The sequence below is a fragment of the Mustela nivalis genome (genome assembly GCF_964662115.1).
Source record: "Mustela nivalis genome assembly, chromosome: 2".
Taxonomy (NCBI): Eukaryota; Metazoa; Chordata; class Mammalia; order Carnivora; family Mustelidae; genus Mustela; species Mustela nivalis.
This window is the reverse complement of record NC_139021.1, coordinates 186,428,787-186,445,817: the sequence shown is the minus strand read 5'-3', so window position 1 is coordinate 186,445,817 and position 17,031 is coordinate 186,428,787. Positions and strand designations below refer to the sequence as shown.

The 17,031-nt window shown below is 59.9% G+C and overlaps 1 protein-coding gene across 3 annotated transcripts in view; it reads right to left on the bottom strand.

The window, feature by feature from the left end:
• INPP5A (inositol polyphosphate-5-phosphatase A) overlaps positions 1-17,031 on the bottom strand; it is a 158,593-nt gene that overhangs the window by 48,454 nt on the left and 93,108 nt on the right. For all 3 annotated transcript variants that reach the window (XM_082721589.1, XM_082721587.1, XM_082721588.1), the window contains exons 5-6: positions 12,803-12,866; positions 4,123-4,226 (exon numbers count right to left, since the gene is read on the bottom strand). In XM_082721589.1, coding sequence (XP_082577715.1) covers positions 4,123-4,226; positions 12,803-12,866 — 168 coding nt within the window. The remainder of the gene's footprint in view (positions 1-4,122; positions 4,227-12,802; positions 12,867-17,031) is intronic.

The window sequence follows — 17,031 nt, the reverse complement described above, 5'->3', positions numbered from 1 at the left end:
AAGAGTTTGCAGAAAACCCTTCACTTTGAGGTGCGCTCGGCCTGCATTCCTGAGTGATTTCCCGGACAGAAACGTGGGGCTACTCCCCGGGCCTGCAAGGCGCTGACCTGTTGGTGCCTGGATCCGCGGTGGATCGCGTGTCCGTGGGCGTCGCTGGGCTGCACCAGGAGCCCTGCCGGAAACCACCGTCCTCACCCCTGGTGCCCCCTCCCCCTCCCCCCCGAGGGCCGCGGAGGTTGTGACAACGCCACAACGGTCACCGTGACGGTCACCGCTGACCGACGGAGCAGAGCCAGAGCTGGACATGGTCACCCGCATGCCGCTGCCGGCTCCTTGCCGGGAGAACCAGGACTGGGATCCCCACAGCCTCTGCTGGGACTTCCCTTCCCTACCGTGGCTGAGCCCCGAACCAGGGACGCTCGCCCGGGCCGCGCAGGGGCAGGGCGGGGCCGGAACGCACCCCGTCATCAGGGGGCACAAGTGCCTGCCTGGGGAGGCTTCCCTGTACAACGTCCCACGGAAGTGCACACGCACACGGCTGTCCTGCGCCCACAAGGACCTGCACTGGGGAAACCGGTGCCTCCGTCACAGGCCGGGGCTCCCTCAAATGCAGAATGATCGGTTCCATTCCATCCACGTGCAGGAACTTTCCGGTCACCAGGCACCTTCTGAAACTCCCAGCGGGCGACCACGCACCAGCAGCAGGGGCCGGGTGCCCACCCTGCTTGCTGAGAGGCTGTCTCCGTGGAATGAAACCACGTCACGCCGGGCTGGGGGGCGGGCTGCGCCACATCACTCACCTTGCGGTATGAAGTCCCCGCTCAGACCCTGTTAATAGGATTCCTTTAGCCGGCAGATGGATGGAGAGTGCAGGACGGTTCATCCACTAAAGGACGGCATAAATCAGCGTGGAGAAAAGGGAGGCTGTGGGGAGGTTATCAGCACGCAGCCTTGCCGGTGAAAGCCCCGCTTTGGAGCATTAGTGAAATTAATCCATCTTTCATAAGAGCTCGGAGCAGTCCCTGTGATCTATGGTAACAACCAATTTCTCACTACGGGCGAGAGGGAAAAAGTGCCTCGGCCCTGATCGACTACACAAATCTGCTTTTTAAAAATGGTCTCACATTATCTGGAGTGCGGCTCCCGGAGGCGGCATTCGAAATTCATGCCGAGCCAAACGCACCCATAAATCAGCACAGAAAGTTTTGTTAGTTTTGCGCGCAGCGGGCTGTGGTTGTTTGGGATCGCGCTTGCCTTCATCGTGGTAATCACACTTAGATCACCCTTACGCGAGGGTAATAGAAGAGAAATCAGGCTCAGACTAATTCTCTCCCCCAAAATGTGCTCCAATAAAACTAAAGGATTGGCTCAGAGGCTGGAGAGCAGGGCCCCCGCCAGGCAGGCACATGCCCTCCAGCCCCGCCCGCGTGGCAGCCCCGTGGCACCCCCAGCCACGGCCCCAGGGAACACACGGACCGCTGCACGCCAGAGAAGTGCGGCACTGACATGACGCGCGAAGCCTCAGTATTTTGTGAAAGAAGCTTCTCCTTCTGTGCACTGAGCCACGCTTGCTTCTGCTTCATCCACGTGTCGGCGGACCACACACACCAGACCCAACTTCTCGTGCGGCAATATCCCGTCAAACCAAGGAAGGACGCTGACCCCAGGAGGCCGGGGCCACTGCTCTGGGGCTCGCCAGAGTCCCAGCAACACGCTGCTCTCCAGTAGAGAGACTGGGGTCTGCCCAGAAACACCCCACTTTTCCTTCCAGAAAATGTTCTCTTGCCTGTGCATGGGGCCATGGTCACCCGGGACCCCCCACTTCTCTCACGGGAGACAGGCGGCCACTGGCTGTCAGCACCCCCACGGAGCCACGGGCACCTCACGGGCACAGATGCCCCTGGGGGCGTCCGCCCTCGGGAAGGTGTGCAGGACGTGGGACAGCGTACCTGAAGCCTGAGACTACATCTGACCCACACGCACGCCAGCCCCAAGCCTCTTCCCGCACAGGGCCTGGGCCAGCAGAGGGAAGAGTCGGGATCCGGGCCAGGCCACAGGGTCCCCCATGTGCCACAGTCTAGGAAGCCGGTGTTTGCAGACGCCGGGCCCAGAAAACAGCCTGAGGGCCAGGGAGCAGGGAGCCCCTCAGGAGGAGGCCTGCAGTCCTGTAGGCACGGACAGAACTTCGGGAGCCGGGGGTTCCGCAGGCGTCCGACTTGCTGTGGGCCGTCCTGTGTGGGGGGCACCACAGGCTCTCTCCTTCCTCTGGCGTCCAGAGGGACGTGGCACCGGCCATGCAGTCCTCTTCCCTGGTGGCATCACAGCTCACAGCTGACCTCGGGGGCCTCTAGGGACCTGGGCTCTGAGCACGAGGGGGCCCAGTGCTGGGAGGAAGAGGGACCTGGGAAGTGAGCCCGCATACAAGGAGTCACGCAGGGAGTGATCGGCGTGTGTCCCGCCCTCAGGGAGTGAGTGTGAGCCTTGCGGCAGACGCCACGGCCCCACTGCATGGAGCCCGGCCTGGAGAAGCCACGTCCGGGTGCCTGTGAGTCCCCTGTGCTCGCAGAGGCACTGCTCAGCTCTTCCGCGTAGCGGCTGGGAACCGAGGGCCGCTCACGCCCCAGCAAGTGCCGGTCCACAGCCTCCAGGCGGCTGGACGCCATCGACAGACGTCCGGGGGTCTGGGGGGGAGGCCTCAGACGTATCCCTACCTGTCCCCGGGTCATCACACCGGCACCCCCCACCCGGAGTCCTGCCTCTCCCAGGTGCACAGCCCCTTGTGTCTTACCCTTTGGGGGTACACCCCAGCCAGCCGCCAGGCACAAGTGAGTGCCGTCCCGGGCCAGTCGGGCTCTGGGCTGAGGATGGAGGAGCCAAGCAGCCCCGAGGATCAGAGCTGCCGGAGCAGAGAGGAGCCTGGGGGCTTCTCAGCCACTGTGTGCCGGGCACACCCCGTGGCAAAGACGCAGGGATACCTGCTCCCGGGCCGCCCGAGCCCGTCAGAGCTGCTCTCCCCTGCTGCAGAGGCCCCGGCTCTCTCCAGCCGCTGTCTCCACTAGGGCCCGTGGTCACTCTCAGTGGCCCCGCTCGGCTCTGATGCCGACTCTGTGACCCTCGGCGTCTGCAAGGGGACAGCAGCCCCGGAGAGATGGGCAAGGAAGACCGCCAGGATTCACTCCACGGCTTCGGAGCTTTCTAGCCGCATCACAATGTCAGGAGGAGAGAGGACCGTGGGGGCTGGGACAGCCAGGACAGAGGCCGGCCCCCAACACTGCGTCCTTGGCTCAGGGACGAGTGACGAGGGATTGCGTCCATCCCTCACGGCAGCGGCCGCAATTCCTTCACCCCGGACCATAAACACGTTAATACAGCCGTGGCCTTGCTGGAAATCAGCTCCAAGTGTGGGTGGGCGTCTCCGCGGACGGTGGGCAGGCCTCGTGGGGCAGGCCTGGCGGGGCAATCCTTCTTGCGCTGAGCCAACCTCCGCTGTGCCGGGGAGCCCACCGTCCCGATGCTTCAATCACAGACACACGCGCCCCCGTGATCTCAGATGATGGAAGGACAGGGGAGCAACCCTGGGTCAGCGCGTGAATCACAAGGGCTTAGCAGACCCCAGACCGAGAACACCTGAGTCTGAGATGACCTGTGCCGTGTGGTGACCGTATGCAAGTAACAACCCCCACAAAAACGCACTGAAACCCGATGGAAATAGATGAGCACAGCGGGTAACGGTGTCGCGGCCTCACCCAGCCTTCCCGGGGGGGGACACCCTGCCCCCCAGCGGCCCGCCCACAGCAGCGTCCCTGGCCAGCCGCACCTGCCCCCTCTCCAGACCCCACAACCCGCTGATCATGATTGTCCCACCTCACACGGGGAGGGTTCCTTTGCCTGGAAATGATGGTCACAGGACGTGGTGATGCGTGTAAACACGGTGGTTCGCCCCTCGGGAAGACCACCACACGGACCCACACGGAACCGAGAAGCTCTGGGAAGACGGCCTGCGGGAGCGCATTGCCCGCCGGGAACGGGACCCTCCCTGGACCGAGGCCTTCGCGCCCACGCTTCCTCACTGAGGCGCGTGCTCTGAGGGCGAGCGGGCCGGGGCCGGCGGCCGGGACGCACCTCGGGAAAGTAGTCCTGCGGGAACTTCTCTTTCTCCAGCATGGGCGTGCTCTCCAGCGTGTCCGAGTAGATCTCTTTGCCCGTGACCTTTTTATACTTCTTGGCTGGAAAAGAGCAGAGTGGTGACATGAATGACCTCACGGCCACATCCCACCCAGCCGTGCAGCCCCACAGGCAGCGCAGGGGGCACCCGACGAGGGGAGGGTCCGCTGCCCCGGGGACGCCGGTGGCTCGTAAATCCGCACTCCACGACCCGGAGCCCGACACGCCGCTTCATTACCCTCTCAGACCTCCGGCTGCAGATTTACAAGGGCTAATTGGCTTCCTCTGTTAAAACCGTGACTACGTTTGGGACAGCTGCAGAATAACCCTTCGCTCACACCGTCATACGAATTTACTCAGGGACTCGATTTCCTCCTCACACGCAGCCGACATCACTCCCGTCCGGGAGGAGTTTCTCTTGAGGCGGAGACGGAGGCAGGACAGCGTGGGGTGCTCCCCGGACTGCGTGCCCGGGCCGACACCCCTGTGGACAGGGCGTGGTCTAGTCCTCTCATACCCAGGCCAGGCCCCTTCTTTCCGCCGATGGGTCACCCCACGCCCACAGTGGGGTCTCCCAAGGGGCCCCCACAGGATGCCATGCCGGGAGTGTGGCGGCCGCGGGCCCAGACGGCTGCCCCTGTGCCGGGGACCGGGTGGCACTCCTGGCCGTGAGGAGGCGGGTGGAGGACAAGGACGAAGTGTGCTGCCCACTTCTGTGGGGTCGCGGTCCCCTGGCCCATACACCTGCAGCTCTCGGAGCACACGGGCCCACGGACCCACTTGTGGGAGCGGACAGCGGGAATGACATCTGTGTGCAGCATCTGGGGACAAAGCTCTGGCCACTGCGTGTTTGGGAAGAGTGAACACCAGGTCCAAGCAGAACACTGGCAGGCAGGGGCTCCAATGGTCAGCCGCACCGGCGCAGGACGCGGTGAGACAGATGTTTGGTGAAGGAGGGAACTCAGGACAGAGCAGGGACACGGAGCTGTCCCCAAACGCAGAGCTGCACGCTCACTGGTCTTGTTCCCAAACACGGGACGATCACCGAGGTGACTGCGGCCTGTGGTTCTGTCCCCTCACCAATCACCATGGCCTCCGGAGGCCCGTGAGGGGACACAGGACAAACCCCATTAGCCGGGGGCAGCTGGGCTTGTGTCAGTGAGAAAGTGACCACCACGTGGCCGTGCTCCCGTTCCCGACACCCACCACCACCGGAAACGCCGCAGAAGCACGTCCAACGCGGGAGGCCCTTCCCGGAGCCGCCCACCCATGTCCGTGTGTGGTGCGTGGACAGCAGTGACTGCCGTTGGCACCCCGGGAGCTGGCAGCGTAACGTCCACGTGAGGAGGCCGGGGCCACACGGCCCAGCACAGGGCAGCTCCGTGGGGCTGTGAACCATGCCCGGGGAGTGCGGGCCGTGCGCCCCGCCCGTGGTGGGATGGTCCTCCCGTGACCTCGGCCTGCCGTGTGGGCTCCTGACCTGCCTCGCCCCCTCCTCCCTTCACACCCGGGACCTTCCCTTGCTCCCTCCTGGCACCGAGCCCCCAGCAAAGGCCTGGCTCAGCCCGGGCTCTCCTGGGCTCTTCCTCCAGCTCCTGCAGCCATGCCCGCCGTCATGACACAGGCTGCTGGCTGTGGGCGCCCCCGGGACTGACGCCCACGGTCCTCGGCGGGGCACGCAGTCCACAGGGCTCCGTGTCCACCGAGACGGGGAGAGGAGACTGTCGCGGGAAGGCATTTCTGCTTCGGACAAAACCCTCAAACCCACAAAGCCCGGCTTTGTGAACGAACAGACTGACCTTGCAGAGCAGTTTCGGCAGCACGAACCCCCAGCCCGGCTCGGCAGCGACGTCCGGCAGGAAGCACGCTGCCCCCCCAAGTCTGTCCCGCGGCGCGGCCGCTCGCTGCTGTCCGCACGGGCGCTCGGTGTCGACGCCGCAACCTGCCAGCAGGGAGAACCTCACGCCGACAAGGTTGCGTCCTCCTGCCCATGACGTGGGACAGCGCTCGGTTGACTCTGATCGTCTTTGATTTCGGCAGAGCTCTGCAGTTCTCCTCATATTAATCTTGTCCTTATTTTGCTAGGTTTATTTCTAAGTCTTTTATGCGTGTGCTATTGTGAATGGCTTTCTGTTTTTAAGTTCGAATTCCATGTCTTTGTTGCTGGTATAGAAAAGCCACTGGCTCTTGTACGTTAACCCTGTATCGCGCAACCGTGCTTGTCTGTCCGGTTTTCGTCGTGATGAGTCTCTCAAACGTCCGGCATAACCGTGTCACTGCAAACTAAGCGTTTTCTTCCTCGTCCCCCATCAGCACACCCTCTACTTCCTCCTCTTGTCTTCATGCACAGCCAAGACCTCTGCCGCAATACCGAAGGGGAACGGGCAGAGTGCACGCCGTACCGCAGACCGAAGCGCCCAGGCTCTCACCGTGACGTGGGATGTGAGACGTGGGTCTCCCCAGCGGCTCCTTACCGAGGTCTCCCCCTGGTTCGCAGGGACCCGCTGTGGACAGGCGGCAGACTCACACAGCCAAGCGCTGTTCTGCGTCTGCTGACGTGGCCGCGCGGCTTCCTTCCTTGGCTGGTTGACGAGATGTGTCACGTTAACTGACTTTGAGACGCGGAGCCAGACTCGCAGACCTGCGTGACCTCGGTTGTGGCGGTGCACGACTCTCCCGACAGGCTGCTGGACTCAAGCCGCTGACCCTACGTGGAGGGTTTCTACACTTCATGTTCAGGAGAGATACTGGCCTATGGTCCTGTTCTTCTGGACTCTCTGGTTTCGGTATCAGGGAATGTTGGCTCACAGAGTGAGTCGGAATGTTCTCTCTGCTTCTGTTTTCCGGATGACGTTACCAAGAACGGGCATAATTTCTCCCTTTAGTGTTTGGTAGAATTCACAGTGAACCCATCAGACCTCGTGCTTCCTTTTTTAGGAGTTTATTAATTATTGATTCAATTTCCTTAACAGATAAAGGCCTATTCAGATCACCGAGTCCTCCAGGTGTGACTCTGGCCGCCTGCGCCTTCCAAGGAACTGTCTCACTCCACATCATCGAGCTACGGGCACGGACCCGTTCCCCGTAGACCTTCATCACCCTTCGACGTCACAGCCGGTAGCGACGGCCCCTCCCTCATCTCTACTGCCAGAGATTTGTGTTTTCTTTCTTTTCTTGGTTAGCCTGACTACAAGAATATCAATTTTATTGATCTTTTCAAAGAATCAGCTTTGGGTTTTGCTAATTTTCTCTAGTGAGTTCCTGTTTTCAATTTCATTGATTTATGCTCTAATTTTTATTATTTCTTTTCTTATGATTTGGATTTATTTTGCTCTTCTTCTGGCTTCCTAAGGCAGACACTTCGATTAGCGATTTTAAATCTTACCTCTTTTCGAACACATACATTTGATGCCACAAACATACTTTCACCACATTCCACAAATGCTGATAAGCTCTATTTCATTTTCATTTAGTTCAAAATATTTTCAAAATTTCTTGAGACGTATTCTGACTCGTGCTATTCTGGAAGTGTGTTGTTTCACATCCAAGTGTTAAAATAAAAAACAAAGAGAGACCAGGCTTTAAAGTTCCCTGAACAAAGCCAGTTTGGTCATAGAAACAAAGCGGAAATTAGCTTATTTTGCAAGACTAATTTAAAGTGGGTCATTCCTTTAGATTTACCTAAAAATCATGATGAACGCTTACACTGTTTCCCAGTGTTGAAACGAGGTAACGCGAACCTATTCCCATCATTTAAGAGAGTTCTAATACCATAACCAATCGCTGCTATGAATAAAGTCACTGCCTCCACGCGGCACAGGCTGTCTTACACCAAAATCGCCCCAGAGCCCCACTCCGCGTTTCGGTTTGAATGCTCGAGTGTGCGAACTGTCTTGCTGATGTGTGCACAGCAGACTTTTACTCATTATTACTTCAATGATTCACTGGTTTTACTTCTGTTATTTCTGAACTTCGGACACAAGTATTTTGGGGTTTTCTCGCCGTTTCTCTGTAGCCGATTTCGTGTGAAAGTCCGAGGGGTCCGGAGTGTCCTTTGCATGACGTCGGTTCTTCTAAACTTGTTGAGTAGTATTTAGTGGCCCAGAATGTGGTCAACTGTGGTAGCCACTCTGGGGAACGTGAGGAGAATGTGTGTGCTGCTCTCGCTGGGGAGAGCAGCGAGACCTGCCGACCGACGGTGCTGTTGGGTTGAACTACGTCCTCGGCCATCCCACCTGCTGGATCGGCCCGTCTTTGGCAGAGGAGCCCTGAGGTCTCCACCTGCAACACGGGATTCATCCGTCTCTCCCGGAAGCTGTCAGTCTTCCCCGTGGGTTGGGGTGCTCTGCGGTCCGGCGTGTACACGGTAGACCTGTTCTGTCTTCTCAGAGATCCGACCCCTTTACGGTTGCGTAACACAGCCTTCTCGGTCCCCGGGCACTTCTGGCGCTGGGGTCTGCTGTGTCCGGAAGGGCCGCCGCTCCTCTGGCGTTCTGACTCGTGTCCGTGCGGTCCCGCGCCCTCCATCCCGACCTTTTGTCTTCGGGTCTGAGGATCCTACACGGACTGCCGGCAGACGACGCGTGGCGGGGTCTTATCGTTGGAACCGCTCGGACCGTTTCCGTCTCTTAGCCGGTGTACTTGCTGCGCTGGCGCCTGCGGGAAGCCCCGCGGGGGCAACACTGAGAAGCCCCTTGTGGGCACCGTCTCTCCCGCGGCTGTTGTCACCCCCTTTCTCCGTAGACCGCCGGGTCTCGTGGAGCATCTCGTGGGACCCCACCGGCTCTGCTCTGTCGTCAACATGCCGGCTGTGCTCCGTGTGAACAATCCTCAGTGCTTGCCGGAGTCTGCGATATACGCTTACCACCCATCCCGGTCCCCGCTCATGCCGCGCCGCACCCCTGCACGGAGTGCGGGTCCCGGAGCCTCCCTCCCGCCTGCCCCACACCACGCTTACTCGTCTCACTGACCCACAAGCTACGGTCACCCCCGCGGCGTTGCTAGGGACGCTCCGAACAGAAGGTACATCCGATGAAGGACAAGAAACAAAATGCTCTACCTTCACTCATTCCTTCCTTTACACTTTCTCTTCCTTCCTTTCTTTCTTTCTTTTTAAGAATTTATTTATTTATTTGACGGACAGAGATCACAAGCAGGCAGAGAGGCAGGCAAAGGCGGAAGGGGAATCAGGCTCCCCGCCGAGCAGAGAGCCCGATGCGGGGCTGCATCCCACGACCCTGAGATCATGACCTGAGCCGACGGCAGAGGCTCAACCCACTGAGCCACCCAGGCGCCCCCACTCTTTCTTTCTTAACATAGATGTACACATCTGACCTGATCATTTTCCTTTTGTCAAATAACTTTCAACCTTTTCTGCATGACGGGTCTGCCGGAAACAAGTTCCTGCAGCTTTTGTTTGAGGAAGTGTTCTTTTCTCGCTCACTTCTGAAGGGGAACTTTGCTGCGTACAGAATTCTAAGTATCTTCTTCTACCAACGGAAATACTTCAACCCCTCTCTTTACCTCCACGGTTTCTGAAGAGAAGTTCAATGTTTTCTCACCCTTGTTGCTTTCTAGGTCACCTCCCCACTCCCAGCCCTGTTCTCTCGAGGTCTCTCTCCGTCTTGGACTTTGCGCGGCTCGTGTAGACACGCTTAGGTGCAGGGTGTGGCATCTGTCTGCTCAGGGACCGGTAAGCTTTCTGGACCTATGACTCGGGGTCCGTGATGAATTCTGCAAAATTCCGGGCCATGACTGCAAATATGTCTTGTTCCTCCCTCTCTCGGTCGCCCGGCTGCCGTCCCCTCGTGCACACGCCTCGCCTTCTGTGTGTGTCCCGTGGGGCTGGGAAACTTGTTCTGCTTTTGTGTCTTGTTTTTTTCTCTTTACTTTTCAGTTTGGAAAGTTTCAAAGACGCCCTTTTGGCCCCATGGCTGTCTTCAGCCGCGTGCAGGCTGGTGAGCCCATCGGAGGTCAGGGCATCTCTGTCCCCGTTCTGTATGTTGAGATTTCCCTTTTGATTCACGAGCTTCTGTTCAGACTCTGGTCACGCATCTGGTCTCGCGAGCTTCTGCTTCCCCTCTACACCCTTGTCACAGTCGCCGCGGTTCCGAAGACGCCCCAGCGGGTGGCTGCACATCGTGGCCACATCCCACTCGCGCTCCAACACGCACCTGCTCCCTGCACACCGTATCTTCTCCTTCTCAACTTGGCTTATAACCTCTGGTTAAAAGCAAAACACGAGGAATTGGAAAAAAGAATGGAGGTCTACGGGACTTTCCTTCGAGGCTCTGGTGAGGAGCTGGGCTGTGTTCCGGGAGGGACGCCGGGGCCGACGTCTCCGCCCACGTTCTGTTCTGGTCTCCTCTGCGGACTCTGCGCGCCTGTGAGACTTCTTCGGAAGCAGATGGTGGGCTTAGCAGGCTCTGCTGTGACGTCTGCTGTGGGGACAGGCGCTGTGGCTGGGGCAGGACGCTGTCCTATTGTCCCGTGACCCTGCTGTGGTCCTTCCGCCAGCACAAGCCCAGCCTGCAGCCTTCTGGCGCGCTCACAGCCCTACAGCCCCTCGAGTAGCACAGAAGGCCAGGGGAGGCTGAAGTCACCCCCTGCCTCCCCCAGGCCTGCTGGGCAGCTCTGGTGACACGGCTGTCCTCAAGGGTAGGCCTTTTGGGAAGAACGAACCCTGGCACCCTTCCAAATGGCTCCTTCCCTCTTCCCCACTGGAAGCACGAGGGGGTTTTTCTCGGACCTTCCCCATGACGACATAGTGTGGCTCCTGCAGCCGGTGCTCACCGAAGTAGGGGGGTGGCCTGGCGGGGAGTGTCTCCCTCAGCCTCCAGCCCTCCACGCCGCCTCCCCCCAGCAGCTCCCACCAGCGCCAGCCTCTGGGGGCTCTCAGGGTCCGCCCACCTGTCCCTCCAGTGTGGGGACGCACGAGCCCTGGGGCCTCGCTTCTCTAAGGGATCGGAGGGACTCGGCCTCCATTCCCTCAGCACCGCCCACGCTCCAGGCGTCAGACCAGAAATGCACGTCCCTTTCATCCACACCTTTGGGGAGTCCTCAACTTTCTAACTAAGTACTAAATTCAAGCTATGTCTTCTTAAAAAGTTCATTCAAGCTTTTCACAGATGTACGACCATTTCTGCTGTAACTTAAGTCAAAGCACGAGAGTGAGCCTTGGCGAACCAGGGCCACGACGCAAGTGGCGGGCACTTCCCCTCCCCGAGACCTGGTGCCGCTGGGTCCCGCCCCTGTGCTGTGGACGGCAACACCACTTCGGGCATCGGAGCACCACTGGAGCGACACATACGCCGGCCACCGACGTGCTCGGGCACAGTCACCACCACCGTGTCTGCCCTCATCACCGACATCAGCGACATCACCCTCGTCATCGTTGGGGCCGTGCAGGAGGCTTGGGGGTCAAATGTACATCTCCTCAGTTTCCGAGAAACCCCGGGCCAGCCGGGTGTGTCACGACTGATCTGATCTAGTGACACAATGTGCAGGGGAACGGTGACTCTCAGGAAGGGAGAAGTTCAGGGGCCCGGCTACGTGCCAGAGCTCGGAGGAGCGGAACCCCGTTCTGCTTCCAGCTCTGCCTGGGGCACGCGAGGCCTGGAGACCTCCCCTCTGCCCACTCTCGCCCACAGTCCCGCTGCTGGAGAACACAGCCCGGGCACCCAGTGTCTAGTAACATTGCGGGGACAATGGCCTCTGGCCCGTCTCCCGCCAAGTTTGCAAGGCTACCCCAGCAAGTTCCTCGGTGGGAAAGCCACAGGCTTGGGTTCCAAACTGCGCAAAGAGCCCTCAGGGAATAGGGCCAATGCAAAATCATCCTGCTGGCTGGGATCCTGTTCCTAACGTCGACGAAATCACTGCCCAAGCAACTTAGGGACGACTCTGCATCTCGCTTCCAGAAGAGGCGATCTGTCTCCTAAGTGAGCGGAGATCATGAATCTGAGCAACTGACATAATTAGTCGCTCTCCACGGTTATTACAACTTCAGTGACACCTCGGACTAATGGGATCTGCCTCCGGGGCCGAGCTGGAGGCCGAGGACTCGCGTGTGGCGTGAAGAGAGGGCGCTGCCCCAACACCCCAGCAGAGCAGGACGACACGGGGGCTGCTGGGCTCTGGGCTGCCGGGCTCCCGTGTGCAGGGACCCGGGGACCAAGGCCGGCTTTAGGAGCCCAGGAGCCCCGCACAGCCCACGTGCCGGCCCGAGAGCACAGGGTGGTTGTCCCTCCAGTACTGCCGGCTCGTGTAAGAGACGCCGACCGCCCAAGCAGGCTTTCATTTTCTCCATTTGATTCAGACACAAGGCCGTTCCCTCCTCCCTACACGGGTCTGCAGGAGATCCGGCGCCACGGGCCGGCCCTGCCCTGGGAGCAGGAGGGGCGCGGACCGGGGGCTGGGGGTCCAGGGCAGGGTCTGGAGTGTGACCCAGGTTAGGGTAGGGGGTCTGGGGCAGGAGTCGGGGGCAGGGGTCCAGGGCAGGGGTCTGAGGCAGAAATGCCATGTGGATTCCCGGGGACCAGAGCACCAGGTTTGCACAGGAGGCCCCTGGTCAGCGGCTGTGCCCCCCACACAGGGACGCTGGGTGGGGGAGCCCAGCCAGGGAATCCCGGAAGAGTCTTACCTTTAAAGTCAAACTGGTAGATGTTTTTTAAGGATTCATGAAGAAAATAAAAGCTTCCTAATGCCTGCAGAGCAAAAAGAGAAACCGCGTAAGAGCAGAACAGCTTGAAGCAGGCTCAAGTACGGACTCAAGCCTTGTGAACGAGGACAGAGCTGCCTCCTCAGGCCCACCCTCCCCCGGCCGCAGGGATGAGACGTCAGTCACACTCAGCGGCACACACAAGGCCCCTCCCCCGACACGGGCGCCCACTCGAGCGCGGTCTCCCCTCGGCGGGAGGTTCCCCGGGCCCGCGGGAAGGGCTCTGACCCCAGCGCCGTCCTCACTGTGTGCGGCACCCACCCGGGGCTCCCGGCAGCTACGCCCGCACCGGCCTTCTCGGCCCCCCTGTCCTCCCTCCGCGGAACTGCCACCCGCTCCCCGCAGCCACCGGACCAGCGGTCCAGTCCTGTTCTGGACCCCAAACTGCAGAGGCCAGGCCGGGGTGCGGTGACCACCAACGGAGGCCGCATGGGACACCTGACCTTAAAGCAACCTGTTTCTCTGAAATTCAAACTTGGGGTCTTGCATGTGCCTGTGCACACATATATGGACACGTGTATTCCTCTGTGAGGCTGTGTAACCTGTGTGCGCGAGCATATGTGTGTACAGATGCAGGCCTGTGCCCACATACCCATATGCATGTAACACACGTGTGTCCGCATGGCTGCTCACACCCGTGTGGACGTACATGTGAATGTCCATGTTTCACGTGTGTGCATGCACATTTACACGCACACATGTATACACACAGAGTGTGTAACCCTGTACACGTGCACAGACACGTACGTGTCCCTGTACCCACTTTTTTCTCCTCGGCTGACCCCGGCCACCCAACAAGGTTCCTGGGGAGAGGGGCTGCGGCGGGGGCCGCTCTGCAGACTTGAGCCCCGGACAGGCTGTGTGGCTCCCAGAAGGCGCCAGCGGGTGAACGTGGCACACCTTCAAGTCCCCTCGCCAGGCGTGATCGCGCCGACATGACATCACGAAGCTTACAAAAGGATCCAGAAAAGAGACTGTAATTCACAGAGCCGGACACCCGTCACCGGCTCTAATGGATACTTAAGTCAAAGTTGAAGCTAACTTTCTCCCCGGTTAACCTGCTGGGTCAGTACATGCGGGCCACGCTTCGGTCACAGGACACAGCGATGTCCGCACAGAAGCACCCAGGCCCGCAGACCAGAGCCTGGTGCTCGCCGGTCCACTTGGTGCTCGTCTCGTCTGAGAATACGGACTGGTTGCCTGTTTTACTGAAAACAATTAAAATACTTTCTACGTATTTATAAACCTGACTGTCAAGGGCGGCAATTAATTCTCCATCAGTGACAGGCAACCTGGTCAATGCTGTACTTTTGCCAGAAGAGCAAATGCAAGGTGAGGGCCCTGCCCTGCCCGCATGGGGCCAGCCTTTAGTCGTGGCCTGATGTGCAGCGTGCGTGGTGGGGAGCCGGCGTCTCCCTGCACAGAGCTGGGGCCCTGGCGCTCTGCAGCACGGGTCGGGGCGGACCAGGAACCGACACCCCAGCTCCTGTGCTCCGTGGAACGTGGCAGACGACGTGTCTCTGAGACTGGCTGTGGCCTGACGCTCGCCGCCGCCATCTACCTGGGCGGAGAAGAGGGAGCCCTCCACAAACAGGCTCCCGCGGAGCAGCCTGGTGGCCGGGGGTGGGGCAGGAGCAGGAGCCAACCAGGAAGCAACACGAGGCAGCTGGTTAGAAAGGTCCCCATCACTTTTCATTTGCAAACAAATCAGAGGGCCAGTAACTTATCATCCCTGCAATTAGGTTAGCAGCCAAAGTACGCATCGTCAGCCTGGGCCTGCGTCCGGCTTGCTCTTCCAGAAAACTAACGCTCAAGCCAGAGCAACAACAGTGAGGGGCTCTCGGGGACACCTTCTGCAGACACCACGGAACGCATCTGAGCGTGACGCCGAGGGTAACAGTGCCCTATGTCCTCATCCGTGTTGGTGGCCACCTTCCAACAGCCTCTGGAAAGCCCCAGGGCCCAGACCCACACCCACCTCTCCTGGGGGGGGGGGGTCCTGCCTCTCCCAAGGGACGGGGCTGGATGTGGGGGTGGGGAGGGCCCGGGAAGCCAGCTGCAGGGTCGGGGGGGGGGGGTCCCAGCCTAGTGCAGCTTGGGAGGTCCGACCCGCCCCAGAGGGCAGCTGCACTGCACAGGTGCCATGGGGGCCTCCGGAGTCTCTGCTCCTCCAGGACGGCACACTGTGCTGTCTCTACAGAAAAAGTGTCTGCAACTTGTTAGTTTTTAAAAATTAAAAAAAAAAGTGGGCACCTGAGTGGCCCAATCGGGAAGCATCTGCCTTCAGCTCAGGTCACGATCCCGGGGTCCTGGGATCGAGCCCCGCATCGGGCTTCCAGCTCGGTGGGGAGCCTGCTTCTCCCCGCCTCTCCCCAACTTGTGTGCTCGCTTTCTCTCAAATCAACCAATCAATCAATCAATAAAATATGTTTTAAAAGCAGAAAAAATAAATAGATCTAAGAACAGGAGAAAGAATTTCATGAGATACCGTCAATAAGTTTATAGCAAATTCGAGAAACTTAGTTGTTCTAAGTTAGAACTATCAGACTTGAATGAACGATGGCTGGAGAGTGTGATGAAGCCCCTGGACCTGGGCCCACTCTGTCCCAGCACGGGCGGGCAGCGTGGAGGACACAGTGGGACGCCGCGGCCTCCCCCGTGCGGTGGCGCCCCGAGCAGGAGAAAGAAGCTCCTGGAGGACGGCGCTGCACACACGCCGTCTGAGCTCCAGGCTGAGACCAGAGAGCGGCTTCGCGTGCGCAGCCCGAGACACACACTGGACAGGCAGGCGGCCCCGAGTGCCGCTCTAGACGCTGATCCCTGGTCCAGATCCGCAGCGACCCCTGTGCACGGGGACACACGTGACGAGACGGGCTTGTGCTACAACTCCCCACAGCTCACGCGCACGGGACACGCACGGGACACGCGGCGCTCACTCGGGGTCCCGGAGCCCGCAGGAGGCGACACTGTGTGCGGCGGCATCCCAGACCCTGACAACCGGATGCTTCACTACGTGGAGGTGGGTCGGCCTCCCGGATGGCGGCCTGTGCCACAGGGAAACGTCACAGGCACAACAGGCGGGCCTCGCAAGGCTGAGAAAGGAGGCTCCTAAAACTTCACAAAAAGCTAACCAAAGCGGCTGAAAACAAAAAAAGGTGGCGTTATTAAGATTATACCAAAACAGGAATAAAACCGTAAATACAAAATTCAGAGCAGGGATCACCTGGGGGATGGGGTGGGGCAGGGGCGCGCAGGTGCTGCGGTGACCTGGGGACGCCAGAGGGTCTGCTGTGCCCTGCAGGCCTGACCCACCGGCCTCACCCCGCGGGTCTCTCCTCTGCGTCCCGGTGCCAGTGCAGGTGCCGTCAGCCCGCCCGACGACCCTCCCGCAGCTGGCGCCTCACACACGCTGGGGCCGCACCCCACCCCTGCACCACGGCTGGGCTCAGGCGGCCGCGGTCTCTGCCGCTCGGGTGGGAAGCTCCCGGCTGGCGTTCTTGTCACCTCGGAGTCCCCAGCTCAGCACCTGGCACACACCAGGCAACCAACAACGCCTGGTCAAAGAGAGGGACACAGTGACGTGCCTGAGGACAGACGGGTCAGCAGTTCAGGACCCAGCACACAGGACTGCTGACTCGGGTTCCAGGGGACGAGCCAACACATCGCTTCCACCACATGGCTGCGAAAATCACGCTTTCTACCAACAAGGGGCACCGGCCTCTCGCGAGCCTGCCCACGCGCCCGGCTTTACAACAATTTAGTAGACGCAGCAAGAAATCAGGGTGAAACTACTGTGACACTCAGTAGATTACAAACAATAATAAATGAAATGAAGCTTTCGTTTAAATCAGCGCAGAGCCTCATTGATCTGTCCCCGTGTAAGGAACTTGCCGGTAGCCCGTCGAATCGGATGAGGCAGCCTCACCCGGCAGGCAGCCCGTGTGGGAAAGGCCGTCACATCAAGGTCACCAGCACGGCCCTCTCTCAAGGCGGCTCTGTAACCCGCTAAGATGAGAGCCCACGTAGGTACAAAGCCCCGACTTTCCCACTTCAGCTCCGGGGGCTAACCGTGAGCTGACGGCACAAGGTCCCCCCGTCTGACCCTCACCACGGCCCTCCCCAAGCGGCGCTGGCTCGAGAGACGCACGGGT